The sequence below is a fragment of the Chenopodium quinoa genome, unplaced genomic scaffold (genome assembly GCF_001683475.1).
Source record: "Chenopodium quinoa cultivar QQ74 unplaced genomic scaffold, ASM168347v1, whole genome shotgun sequence".
NCBI lineage: Eukaryota > Viridiplantae > Streptophyta > Magnoliopsida > Caryophyllales > Amaranthaceae > Chenopodium > Chenopodium quinoa.
Window position 1 is genome coordinate 1888323 of NW_018743391.1, and position 14641 is coordinate 1902963.

Below are 14641 nucleotides of genomic sequence, written 5' to 3' on the forward strand. Positions count from 1 at the left end.
GGCCTAGGGTTTCGAGGGTGGTGGGAGGGTTGTCTAACGCTTTTCCGGGGAGGGAAGGGGATTTTTAAGGGTTTTGCGAGGGGTTGGGGAAGTTTCACGGGGGAGGAAAAAGGGTGGTGAAGGTGCAGCGACCCGCCGGAGGAGATGCGGCGACCCGTCAGAGGTCGAGCGGCGACCCATCGGAGGTAGAGCGGCGGTGTGGCGGCTGACTTTCCGGTGGTGAGGGTGGTGTTATGGTGGTGAGATGGTGGCTAGGGAATGGGAATGGGAAAGTCTAGGGGGGTGGGGAAAGGAGTTAGAGGGATTTGGGGGAATGAAGGGAGTAAAGGGAATGAAAAAAATGGTCTAACAAACAACAACAAAGGGAATGAGGGTAGTTGATTCCCATTCCCTTTGATGATTAACCCCAACCAAACGGCCCCATTTAATTTAAGGAATAAGGGGAATAGAAAAAAATGGATTTTGCATGGTCCATCTCGGGTCAAGTTTGTTTAAGCTCATCTATTTTCACTTGCGTGTAGTAGTGTCTATGTGATTAAGTTGGTTTTAGGCTATTCGATTTAAAATGAAATTCAAATACAACTCATAATACCGGAGAAATTTTGTCAACCCATATATACTTCTGCATTACGCGCATTTGCTATAAGTATAACTAACTCAAGCAGCAAGAGGATAACCTAAAAGTGTTCTCCAGCCAACCTCGAAGTGCAAGTCTCTCTTTAACAGCGTGACAACACCCTTAGAAGTTTTATAAAAGTAAGGGTCTACTCTCTTCAGCTTAATTTCAGTTCAGTTCAGTTATATTATGTTCAATTCAGTTCAGTTGCTAATTTGCTTCTCTCAAACAATTCATTTCAGGCATTCAACCCTATTTAGTTCAAATCAGCTCCAATCAATCCAATTCGGTAAATCAGAACAGACCCTAAATGTGGATGCTCATGTTGCTACTTTCTATATGGGGCTGGGGCATTACCGAAAAACCATCGGGGGGAGCTTGTCTGGGTTGCGGTTAGAAAAATTGAGAGTGTGTGGGGGGTAGAGTGTGCAAAGGCAACAATTTCGCGTTTTGGGCTCTCGGTGGCTAGGCGCTTGGGTGTGATGCACGTATGGCTGGAAAGGAATTCTTCTTCTGTGTGTGCTGCAATCAACAACGGTTTCAGTGGTTGATCGCCAATTTGGTTAATTTATGATGATATTAGCATGCTATCTAAGTGTTTTAATGCTTTTATTTCTTCGCATGTTCGAAGAGCAGTAACACGGTGGCCCACCTTGTTACTTGTGATACTCGTGGTTGCTCAGAATTTGTTTGTATGGATCCGTTTTCGCAAAGTCTTATAGTTTTACTATTGTAGCGAAATTTGATTTATAATATTCCTATCTAACGTTAAAAAAAAAAAGTTCCATTATGGTTTATGGAGGAAGATTTCCCTAAAAATTGTTAAATTGTAAATTAATTTCCTATTTGCGTTGGTTTAAAAACTTATTCCCACAATATTGTCCACGTAGGTTTGGTAGATTTTTTTTCAATGAACCGCTTACGGTGATATCGGTTCTATACTTATAAAACCGCTAATGTCGTTAGCGGTTTTATATTAGGTTCTTGTATAAGAAAACTTCACAAGTTAATAAGCGGTTTTATAACAAGTATAGAACCGCTATCACCGTCAGCGGTTTTTTTTAAAAAAAACCAAACCTTCTTCCAATCCTACATGAACAATATTATGAGAATAAGTTTTTAAACCGACGCAAATAGGGAATTAATTTACAATTCAACAATTTTTATGGAAATCGTTCGGTTTATGGATATTAGTAATGAAACTTGCACATTTAGAAAAATCTGAGATTTTGCCAATACACTCTGGCACTCTGCCATACAACTGAATAATGAATATCCCGCCAACATGCTGAGCTTTAAGCTCCAATTTTATCCACAAAAAACCCCTTAAACCCCTTCTCCAACAAAACCTCAAATTTCCCTTTAATGGCGATTACAAATTCCGGAACTTTTGCAGTATCAGCTTCACCATTGCACATCGATTCACAATCCAAGGTACGCAGATGCATCCCTTCTTATTGCACTTTAGCTTCTTCCTCTTCTTCTGCATCAATTGAAGAAACTACTGTTGAAGAATCAACAAACCCTAAAAAATTTAGTTATAGTAGAGCATCTCCTTCTGTTAGATGGCCCAATTTGAAAATCGCTGAAATTCAACAATCTACGCAAACCCATTACAATTTGACCCATAATTTACCGACCCATTTGGCGAAACCGGCGAATGATTCGGAGGATGAGGAAGAAATTGGGGTTGAAGATGATGGGGGTGGGATGGATGATATTGGGGGTGTTGTAAATGATGAGAATTTAGAGGTTTTGGGTAGGACTAGTAAGACTAAGGTTAAGAAGATGACTAAATTGGCGCTTAAAAGGGCTAAAGATTGGAGGAAGAGGGTTCAATTTTTGACTGATAAGATATTAGGGTTGGGGCATGATGAGTTTGTAGCTGATGTGTTGGATAAGAAAATGGTGCAGATGACTCCTACTGATTATTGTTTTGTGGTCAAGTGGGTGGGTCAGTCGAGTTGGCAACGAGCTTTGGAGGTTTATGAATGGTTGAATCTTAGGCATTGGTACTCGCCTAATGCCCGAATGCTGGCCACAATATTGGCAGTGCTTGGGAAGGCGAATCAGGAAGGGTTGGCTGTGGAGATTTTTGCAAGGGCGGAGCCTTCTGCTGGTAATACTGTTCAGGTTTACAACGCGATGATGGGAGTTTATGCTAGGAATGCTAGGTTTTCAAAGGTTCAAGAAATGCTGAATTTGATGAGAGAGCGTGGTTGTGAGCCAGATCTTGTGAGTTTTAATACCTTGATAAATGCGCGTTTGAAATCAGGTTCAATAGGGCCGAATTTGGGGATGGACCTTTTAAATGAAGTGAGAAAATCGGGTATAAGACCAGATACTATAACTTATAACACACTTATTAGTGCTTGTTCTCGTGAGTCTAATCTGCAGGAGGCGATAAAGGTATATGCTGATATGGAGGCTAATAATTGCCAACCTGATTTGTGGACATATAATGCCATGATTTCAGTTTTTGCTAGATGTGGGCTGGCAAGTAGAGCTGAAAGGATACTAAGAGAACTGGAGGCTAAAGGGTTTCTCCCTGATGCTGTGACATATAATTCAATTCTGTATGCATTTGCTAGAGAAGGAAATACTGGGAAGGTAGGAGAGATTTGCGAAACAATGTTGAAAAGAGGTTTTGTAAAGGATGAAATGACTTACAACACTATCCTTAACATGTACGGTAAGCATGGAGAGCTTGATACTGCGCTGGATTTATATAGAAACATGAAATCATCTGGATTAGTTCCTGATGCAGTTACGTACACAGTTTTGATTGATTGTCTTGGAAAAGCCAATAGAATGTTTGAGGCTGCAAATTTAATGTCAGAGATGTTGGATGGTGGAGTTAAACCGACTTTGCGAACTTTTAGTGCCTTGATATGTGGTTATGGTAAATCTGGGAATCGAGTAGAGGCTGAAGAAACATTTAATTGCATGCTGAGATCTGGAATTAAGCCTGACAAATTGGCGTACTCTGTTATGATGGACATCCTTTCGAGGTCTGGTGAGGCAGGAAAAGCCATGGCGTTGTACAGGGATATGGTTCGCAACAATTTTATGCCTGATCACAAACTTTACCTTTCTTTGATTCAGCTTCTTAAGAAGGAAAACAAAGATGAGGGTCTTCAAAAAATTATCTTAGATATGCAGCAATTGTGTGGTATGACTCCAGTAGATATATCTTCCGCTCTTGTTCAAGGTGAATGCTATGACGAGGCTGGCCGAATGTTGAGATTGGCTGCTGCTCAGGGCTATGATTTGAACCATAAAGACCTATTATCTGTCCTCAGCTCATTTAGCTCATCTGGTCGGCATGTGGAAGCAGAAGATTTGCTTAAATTTATGAGGGATCATGCTTCATCATCTCAGGAACTTGTTGAAGAGGCCTTGGTAATTGTGTTTTGCAAGGCTAATCAACTTGATGCAGCTCTGGAACAGTATTATGACATAAAGGAGTCTGGCTTATTTAGTGGGAGCTGCATGATGTTTGAGTCTCTGATAATATGTTGTAAGGAAAATGAACTGTTTTCTAATGCATCTCAGATATTCTCCGATATGAAGTTTTTGGGAATCGAGCCATCTTATAATATATACGAGAGTATGGTGTGCATGTATTGTCATATATCCTTTCCGGAGACAGCACAATGGGTGATTGATGAAGCAGAAGGAAAAGGCATTATTTTTAAGGATGTTGGCATTTTTGTTAATCTTATTGAGGCATATGGGAGCATAAAGGAACTGCAGAAGGTGGAGAGTATTGTTGCTCGTCTAAGGCAAAGATCAAAAGTTGTGGACAGGAGGGTCTGGAATGCAATAATACAAGCGTATGCTGCATCTGGTTGTTATGAACAAGCTAGGGCAGCTTTTAATACAATGATGAGAGACGGGCCTTCTCCAACTATCGATACAATTAATTTGCTGATGCAAGCTTTAATTGTGGATGGGAGACTAAATGAGCTATATGTTTTGATTCAAGAGCTTCAAGACATAGGCTTTAAGATTAGTAAAAGCACCATCCTTTTGATGCTTGAAGCATTTGCAAAAGCTGGAAATATATTTGAAGTAAAGAAAATATATAATGGGATGAGGGCTGCTGGTTACCTGCCAAACATGCATCTCTACAGGATAATGATTGGGTTGCTATCCCGGGGAAAACGAGTGAGGGATGTAGAGGTCATGGTTGCTGAGATGGAAGAAGCTGGATTCAAGCCCGATATTTCAATGTGGAATTTATTGCTAAAAATGTACACTAGCATTGAGGATAATGAAAAGACTGCTGAAGTGTTCAAGAAGATTCGAGAAGCTGGACTTGTTGCTGATGAGGATACTTACAATACTTTGATACTGATGTATTGTCGTGACCGAAGACCTGAAGAAGGTTTACGTCTGATGCATGACATGAGAAAAAGGGGTATGGATCTGAAATTGGACACTTGCAAAAGCTTGATTGCTGCCTGCAGCAAGCAGCAGCTTTCAGATAAAGCTGAGGAACTCTTTGATGACTTACAAGCAGGAGGGTTCAAGTTGGATCGGTCTTTTTATCATCTAATGATTAAAATGTATAGAGATTCTGGAAGACATGATAAAGCTGAAAGGCTATTTAACAATATGAAGGAAGTTGGGGTGGAGCCCACCATTGCAACTATGCATTTACTGATGATGTCTTATGGAAGTTCTGGACAACCTAAAGAAGCTGAGAAAGTCCTTGATAATCTCAAATTATCAGGTCATAATCTTAGTACATTGCCATACAGCTCAGTTATTGATGCCTTTCTGAAACAAGGAGATTATAATGCCGGAATTGAGAAGCTCTTAGAAATGAAGGATGATGGTTTGGAGCCTGACCATAGAATATGGACTTGCTTTATTTATGCTGCAAGCTTGTGTCAGAGTTCAGAAGAAGCTATGGCTCTCTTATTGGCTCTGCAAGATACTGGTTTTGATCTTCCAGTAAGGTAGCTATTTGTGAAACGTCCAACCAATAACAAGACTACATGATATTTTGTCTACTTAATTTCTTTCAATGTGATCAGCTTTATGATATATGCTGATGAACATGACTCCTAATTTACAGGCTTCTCACTGAAAATTGGGAATCATCAGTTACAATCTTGGATCATTGGATTGAAAGATTAGAGCCACTTGAGGACAATGCTGCATTCAACTTCGTGAATGCTTTGGAGAACCTGTTGTGGGCATTTGAACTCCGGGCTACAGCCTCATTGCTTTTTCAACTGGCAGTAAAGAGGAGAATTTATAAAGCTAATGTGTTCAGGTACAAGTTATAAGATTTTAACGTGTCAGTATGTTAATATATGGTGCTCAAGAGATAATAGTTATGTTTAATTTCACAATTATGCCTCTAGTGTATTAATGAAGGTCAAGAACCTTTGAACATATTTTATTTGTATGAAATGCCCTTATATTATTTAATTTTATTATTTGTTTCATTATTGTGTTTTGCAGAGTTGCTGAAAAAGACTGGGGGGCTGATTTCAGGAAATTGTCTGCTGGTGCTGCTCTTGTGGGCCTTACATTATGGCTTGACCTCATGCAGGCATGTTTTCCTTCTTGATTTCCTTTAACAGTGACCTGAAGATGATGAAGTCATAGTCTCGAGTGTCTAATTTGTGAAGTCTTGTTTCAAATTTGTCTTTTAAGCAATGCCAGGTTAAAAGCTTAAGACACTCTCCCCTCACATCTTCTTCCTGCTACAGATTCTTTAACTGCTTGACTTATATGAAAATCAACTAAGAAAGGAACCTAAAATTGACGTTCCAATAAGAGTCTTCCAATTTGTGCCACTCCCTGTGTATATGGACCAAGAATATTTCTATTTGGGTTCATCATTCAGGCATTCACCTGTAGGTAAAGGCAATGACCTATGTGATATCTATTTACTATATATCACTTTCTGCACTAATACATTCACACATCGTTATATAATGACCTGGCCTAGTGGTTGTGCCTTGAATTCAAGGGCAGTGCTCTAGGTGAGCTTGGTCCAGATTTAGTAAAGATAGAGAACTGATATTTTGCGATTTGCAAAGAAAGGGAACTCCCACCATATTAGTGACTGTGGGCTACATCTTCAACGTTGCTTTTTCCACGGTTTATAGTTGTTTTCCAATGAATGAAGTTCAAGAGTATTAGAGAGGTCTTAATATCTGTTTCTAGTGAATAGGAGATAACATCATGCCATTTGAGCAATGGCTACAAGCCTGCAAGTCTAATAATGGTTAGGTGTCTTGACTTAGATTCAAGGACACTAATATGTGTTTAGGACACCTTATTCGTGTCTACGGACAACAGGATATAGAAAGGGCATAACTCATGAAAAGCAAATGATCATGGAAAAGGTCAGATTGATAAACTAGAATACTAGATATTGTGAAGCTGGGTGCTTATTTTTAAATTCAATGAAAACCATTTTGTAAAGTAGAGGCATGAACCCTGATGATGTGTGAACTCATGTCATATATCGATTATCTAATAGAGTAATAGGGCATTTATAAAGTTGTATTTTGTGTATTGGTCACTGGGATTGATCGGCCATTCCCCAAGCTCCAACCTGCGAGCCCCTAATAATATGCCATTTTATTAGTGATTATCTAACAACTAGGCGTTGTGTTTTTCTGGTAGTGGTCGGTTGGGATAGTGATTTGACTAGGTTAGAGGGTATACTTATATAGGGTTGACAAGTCTGTTTGCATGCCTAAGGCTCTGGGAATCCATAATTAAGTATGGATAAAGATCGAACAATTTAAAAGAAGGCTATTGAGCCCTTTGGTTAAGTCAAGGACAGCTCCACATGGTTAGTTTTTATTTTGAATATTTTTGGGAATTTGGGGGGGGGGGGGGAAATGGAGGCGTAGTTTGGCTATGATTTGAGGTCACAAAGAATCTTTAGATTGTATTTGCTGGCACGCACATATGTACATGGTTTGGAAAGCATGTATGTATGCCACTGAAAAGTGATAAACGCTAGTCAAATAGACAAATAGTGATCAAAGGGCTTAAAATTTTGAAAGATAGAATGTATATTGGATCCATTTCTAGAAATAGGTTATTTCTAGCATGTGAAATTTGGAACATATTTGGAGTTGTGCAATTGACTTATAATGTCTACTTTATAACTGTTTGGTGTTGCACTGATGCTATGCCAAAACAGAGTAGGATAAGAAATTTGTGTGGCATTTTGTAACTTGGATCTTCAAATATTGAGGTAAATTTAAATCCACAATTTCATTAATATTTCAAAGACGTTTTTCAAGTCCATGAGATTCCTATGATGATTTGAAAGCTATTAAGCAACTCCAATGGTTGTAGTTAGGGACTTGCTTGCAATTTTCAAAAGTCCCTAGCTACTAGTTTGACCATTGGAGCTAAATATAAAATTAACTTGCCCAAATTAGCTTGCTTGTGAAAAATATTTCCAAAAGATGGGAGATTGGTAATTAAAATTAAATTTACAAAACTAAATAAGAAACTTGGGCTCATTTAAATAACAAGCTAGTTGCTAACCATTGGGGCACAAACTAGCTACAAAGGGAATTAGCTTGAAATCTTATGTGGAATGTGGCATGGGCTAATTTGACGATTAGGTTGCCATTGGAGATGCTCTAGTGTCTAGACTGTCTACAGATATGGAATTTCTGAAGTGAAGTATCTGACTTCATGGCTATTGAGCTAGAAGTTTATATAAATGCATTTTTACAGATACACTGTTCTAAAAATTTCTTAATTGTGCAGGATGCATCACTGGAGGGTTCACCAGAATCTCCAAAATCGGTTGTTCTAATAACAGGGACAGCTGAATACAATATGGTCTCACTAAACAGCACATTAAAGGCATATCTTTGGGAGATGGGATCACCTTTTTTGCCTTGTAGGACAAGAAGTGGACTTCTGATTGCAAAGGCTCATTCCCTTAGAATGTGGTTAAAAGACTCCCCATTTTGTTTTGACCTTGAGCTGAAAAACGCCCCCTCACTTCCACAGTCAAACTCAATGCAGCTTATGGAAGGATGCTTCATGCGACGTGGCCTTGTTCCTGCTTTCACGGACATTGCTGAAAGACTTGGTGAAGTGCGACCAAAGAAATTTGCAAGATTGGCATTGTTGTCAGATGATAAAAGAGAAAAGGCTATTCAAGCTGACATTGATGGAAGGAAAGAGAAGCTAGACAAGATGAAGAGTAAGGGCGGTGTGACTTTGAAAAGGAAAGTGGGGCACCAGAAAAGAAAGTTTGTAAGGAAAACAATGGCATCAAACACCAAAAAGATGCTTCCTCGGTAATTGTTGCTTCCAAATAAGTCTGATTATATCTGTCTGTCGAAGATATATCTTTACCCGTTCTTCAAAGGTAAATCTTTATGTTTTTTGCAAGCCATTATTGGGGTAACTTGGGCACTACGGCAAAAGCAGGTTTCATAGCTGTTTCTGCCTTTCCTACTTTCTGGTGATGGATGATCTGGGTGCTATCCATAGAGCTCACTTCAAAGGCGTAGCACAGTGCTTAATTCAGACAATCTTGCACAGTATTGTCTGCACATATATGCAGAAGCCAAAGGACTGTTTCACACCAAAGCTGCTGCTAATTTTTCAGGTCAGAGTTTGTACTAATTCTCATAATGGATTATTATTAAAAAAAAAATTATAGTAGGGAATCATTTCGTTGCTTTGATTCCATAAATCTTAATATCTCTGCTGACTATAGATTTGATGTTCCTAGGGTTTTATGTGGGGTGGGGAGTGGGGTTGTTCTTATAGTGATTATAACGCTCATGATAGCAATATGATTACTTGGCCTTGTTCTCTTCAACTTAAAAAATAAAAAGCCTACTCGCAACAAAAATCAATCTTAATTCATAAAAATCAATTGTATGCAATATAAATTAGTTTTACTTGGTAAAATTTAGTACTTACATAGAACAAATACAACCGTGAATCATAAAAACACCTTCTATCACTAAAATTGGTTTCAATTAGTTAAAATTATTTAAATCACTAACAATAGTTCCAGTTCTGTTAAATCAGGTAAGAGAACAGGGCTTCAGTGGCTTCATAATAGCCATTACATTGCTCATTCTCTCCCTCTTGTTCCAGTTTTTGAAAATCTGCTGCAGATTTAACTCTATTTGCTCCAGTTATAACCAATGTAGCCATTTGGCTTTGATGAGTATAGCTATGGTCTTGGACTGGAGCAATTAACTATTTTTTCTTGAGTGGGCATTTAGAATCAAAGCTATTATTGACGAGGAAATTATTCAATAGACTGGTGTTTGAAGTTGACTGTGACATGTATGAATAGAATGATACTTCAAAAACTATTGAATAAAAAGAACTTGATGCGTCTATGTCAGGCACTTGTAACCAGCACCTGTACTCTAGTAGTGGCGGCTTGAGTATAACAGAAAATCTGAGCATCCTTTTCTTGGAGACCAGAAAAAGATTAACGGTTGGTGGAAAGGGTGGTGACTCGAACATGAGTTGAAAATCTCATATGTAGTTGATCAATAAGGTATATCTCACTCTTTGTCCTTTACACTCTTAACTTTCCCTTTATATTGTGTTTTCTCAATTCACAACAAACTTTCCGTTGAACTTTTTACTTTTCTCTGAAAGGATCAACAGCAACAATGTAAGAATTATGGGAAGTGATGACCAGTAATGTTTCCATGTGTTTGAAAAAGCAAGCCTGCAAAATGTAAAATGCGTTAGTTTACACGAAGTATAAATGACGAGATTTGGGGAATAATCCCATGTATGACCAGCTTGCATGATTCAATCTGGTATGGAAAAAATCAAATTTGAGAGGCAAGTGATCAATGCTAAGAACAGATCGAGACAGCATTACAGGAAGTTAAGTAGATTAAATAGGTTTAATTTTCTACTCGTAGTGTATAATTGGATCATGTCTGTATGCCAAGTGCTGTTTTCGGTGCCAAAAATGGTGTAAATATAGTATTAATGGCTTATTGAGCAATGAACACAAGCCTTCTTTTTATTTACCCGTTTAGTTTTCTTTTTTGTGTGGCTGTGCGTGTGTTTTGCTATTTCATCTTTTCCTTTTTATAATGTTCAGGTGGACAGTGATAGTTGAATATTGGAGTAGTCATCTTGATATTCAGTCTGGTTTTGAAGCTGACCTCGACCACTAATTGGTGAAAATGGCACTGGGAGCCAATGTCCGGTGCCATTGTTTAAAGTGACACCGGGAGCCATTGATATACATTAATTCTGTTGTCTGGTTACTCGCATGCTGTGTTCAGAATTCCGCTGTGTAAATATTGAGGACTATTGTTTGTATGAGCCCATTGTCGTAACGAAGAACTACCGTTTCCATTCACTAGGGTGCAAAATAGACTCAAGTTGCATAAATGAGTTGTGCACAGATTGCCATACCTGTTCTAGAGAATGACACTAGGTTTCGAGTAGAATTTCAATTGCGAATCAATGAAATTTGGTTTGCTAAATCTTGGAATAGGGTCAACAGATTTCGAAATATTTTTTAGTGTTGTCGGTAATACTTCTTAATTTCCTACACAAGATTTTCGTAGAGGGAAATCGTCATATTGAAAATGAATGTTCTAACAATGCAAATGTTTCAAATAAGTTGGTGCTATTTTATTAGATTCTTAGGGTCTGTTCTCTTACGTTGAAATTCAGTTCATTTCAGCTCAGCTCAGTTCAGCTCCTAATTTCGTTCTCTTATAAAATATTAATTTCAGTTCAGTTCAGCTCAGCTGAGTTCAGTCAATGAGAACAGGCCCTTAGATAGCCTAGCAAAGCAATTAAGCAAAATCTTTAAAGCGTAAGATAGTGTCACATTATCAGATTTCTTTTGAATTTATATATATCGTATAGATCTATTTTGGTGTAAAGAGAGAGATGTAAACAAGATTTAATTTTAAGTTGTAAACAAGATTCAATTTTAAGTTTTGTATACCACCCTCTAAAACTTTAACCAATTCAGTTAGTTGATATCCACATCTAACAAACAAGTCGATAGTACGAGACTACAAGTATGTCTTTACACATTACACCTTACAAACTTTTAATATTTTTTTATTTGGAAAACTTTCATTAGAATGCCATTAGATGTTTTTACCAAATTTCAGCAGTCATTTATACATATAAAACTGAGAAAGGATATATACCAAAATAAGTGGAATTACCAACTTTGTAAAAAAAAAAAAAAAAAAAGAAAGAAAGAAAAAAGAAAGTGGAATTACCAAATGTGTCACTTCTCTTATACACTACCGAAATGTGTGGTAAATAACCAAACTCTATTAGATTCAGCCATTCACAAATCATCTCAGTTTATACCATTATAAAGTAGCGTTAACTACGGGACTATACAAAATTGATTGAACCGAATTGAACTGAACGTACTGAGCTGAACTGAACTGAATATTTTATAAGAGAAGGAAATTAGGAGCTGAACTGAACTGAAATGAAGTGAACTGAGTTGAACTGAACTGAACTGAACTGAATTTCAACATATGAGAACAGGCCCTACTACTGTACTATTATAAGCTTTATAACTAATTACAGATGGAGACAATTCTTATTTGGTTACAAATTACAATGAGAACCTCAAAAATTGATTTAATTTAACTAAATTTCATTTTTTAAGTTTATATAGTTTCACTTCTACATATCTCAAAATTCTCAATTCATAACTTCAATCATTATTTAAAAGTATGCTGGTATAATCCGCAACGTATTTATTTTTAAAAATACCCTAGATTCTCATTCCTCACTCTAAAACCTTAGCCTTGTTGAATTTTGGGGGGCTTCCATCGGTTCTTATACGCAAAAAGCCCTAATCGTTGTTTTTATGTGTTTTTTTTTATTATTTTTATTTTTTTTATGTTGTTTTAGCCTTTTAGGTTTATAATAAACCTTCTTCTGGGAGGAACATTTTTTCCTAGAAAAACAAGATTTCTCTTTTTCTTTAGGAAGATTTTGCTCCTTAGACCGAGTTTTTCTTCTCTCTTTTGAAGGAGGATTTGCCTTTTTATTTCATGGATTGTTATAGAGTAATAGAGTTGTTTCATGCTATGGGTAAAAATTTGTGCGGGATCGGATAAAAAAGGTTAATTTTTCGATTACAATCTAGTTTAACAAATCAATAGATCCTCTTGTCGAATAAGACGGTAAATCATAGCGATACGAAAGAGGGTATGAAGAATGTACGATTTACAACAACAATCGTAGCTTTTGTTAACATAATGTTTTTATTTGGTTCAATTGTTATGTATTTGTGGAGTTTACATATTTTTGTAGATGTCATATGACTTTTTATTTATGAATCAATTTTATTTCAAAAAAAATATACAAGTATATAAGTATGTTGATATTCTAAAAGTATATATATCTAGATAAACCTAAGAAAATCATACTTCACAACTTTTTTTGGTATGTATTATGAGTACAAACTATTGTGAAAGAGAAGTACAATAATTTATTTTGACAAATTGTGAAGAGAAGCACATGGATAAATTAATATTATTATTTCGTATCAGTCAAGTTATATACTAATGAAGTAAATAGAATGGATATGTGCTTTATTAATTGGTTTATTGAAGACAACAACGTTATTATGTGCTTTATTAATTGGTTTATTGAAGACAACAACGTTATTTGGCAATTAGCCAATTACGGAGTATTAGTTGTTAATTGATTGTATTAGTTTCAATGACTTAATGAGTTCTTGATTTAATGAAAAAGACTAAGGGCTTATGTACGATAAATCACAAGTTCAAATCTCCCTTTGCATTTATTTATAAGACTTTTATTTTTCCTAAGTTGATCTATAAAAAAAAATTGCACATAGTGAATATACTACTATAAGATATGATCTAACTTTATTTTTTCTAATCTAAATCTATATTTTTTTTTTATCTGACCTAAACAAATAATTATAAAGTGAACTAAACATATTAACATAGCTTAAGTTGACAAAGTTGTACTAGCTTGAATAGGTACTCTGTACTTGAATAGGTACTCTGTAATCTTTATACAACTAGCTATGTTTACAATTCTCTCTTTGAAATTCATCGTACATCAATCATTTTGGAATCAAACCTCTCTTTCAAATCTCTCATTTTCTTTAATCAAACACTTAATGACTAATTAAACCTCTCTTTCAAATCTCTCATTTTCTTTAATCAAACACTTAATGACTAATTAAACCTCTATCCCTACCTTCTTAACTAACTTAAACATTTTTTTTTTTGACACAACTAACTTAAACATAATTAACCATCAATTACGATTTATTTTTTTCATCGATACTAATTGTGTTAATTGAACACGCAATTCACATTTGTCACTGGTTGGTCGGACCCATTTGTACCAAAAGAATATTACTTGTACGGAGTAGTATTATTGCTATGCACTAGTATGGTATTACATCCACTACTTTACCTTAACATATCTATTGGCAATTTGGCACAGTCACAAACACTATCTATTCCATTATTAGACAATGAAAAAGTACTATCATCCCTGATTTTTATTACTACCTAGTTACAAATTTGAAATATTTTATATCTCACAAATAATATCCCAAAGTTGCAACTAATAAAAATCGAAACTAGTATATATTTCCATAGTTGTTAGAATCCCGATCCGAATCTTACGATCCTACGATTCTACAAAGATCATCTTACGATCATACTCTGATATTAATTATGAGTGGTAGGATCACAACACAATCCTACAATTTTATTACGATCCTACGATCCGATCCAACATTTCACTGTAATATTACTTTAATTTATTTTTACATATTTTTTTATTACTCAATAAGTTGTATGCACCTAAATTTAATGTATTCAATAATTATCGTTAATAAATTAGCTAATCCGAGACATTAATATGATTTTATCAATTGACGACTTGCAATTGTCGTAGTTAAGGTCTCTTCTTGACAAATTTGCACATAATTTATCAATTTAAACTTGTGTTATTAATCTTCTAACTACCATACAGACAAAGCTA

At 36.2% G+C, this 14641-nt stretch overlaps 1 protein-coding gene across 3 annotated transcripts; it reads left to right on the plus strand.

Annotated features, from left to right (window-relative positions):
• Positions 1-1733: 1733 nt before the first annotated feature.
• LOC110738705 (pentatricopeptide repeat-containing protein At3g18110, chloroplastic-like) lies at positions 1734-11194 on the plus strand. Of its 3 annotated transcripts, none has more exons than XM_021919112.1 (7): positions 1734-5583; positions 5703-5903; positions 6095-6185; positions 8381-8922; positions 9056-9236; positions 9994-10151; positions 10716-11194. In XM_021919112.1, exons 1-6 carry the CDS (start codon positions 1982-1984, stop codon positions 10033-10035), a joined length of 4659 nt encoding a protein of 1552 aa, XP_021774804.1. In that variant the 5' UTR covers positions 1734-1981; the 3' UTR covers positions 10036-10151; positions 10716-11194. The 3 variants fall into 3 exon arrangements, with proteins under 3 accessions (XP_021774804.1, XP_021774802.1, XP_021774805.1); XM_021919110.1 differs by lacking the exon at positions 10716-11194 and adding an exon at positions 10256-10660; XM_021919113.1 differs by lacking the exons at positions 9994-10151; positions 10716-11194 and having other exon boundaries at positions 8381-8993; positions 9119-9236.
• The last annotated feature ends 3447 nt before the right edge of the window (positions 11195-14641 follow it).

Coding starts and splice junctions, on each gene's coding strand:
- LOC110738705 (XM_021919112.1), top strand. CDS start 1,982: ATGGCGATTACAAATTCCGGAACTTTTGCAGTATCAGCTTCACCATTG. Junction 5,904..6,094: donor TATAAAGCTAATGTGTTCAG/GTACAAGTTATA, acceptor TGTGTTTTGCAG/AGTTGCTGAAAAAGACTGGG. Junction 9,237..9,993: donor AGCTGCTGCTAATTTTTCAG/GTCAGAGTTTGT, acceptor CGTCTATGTCAG/GCACTTGTAACCAGCACCTG.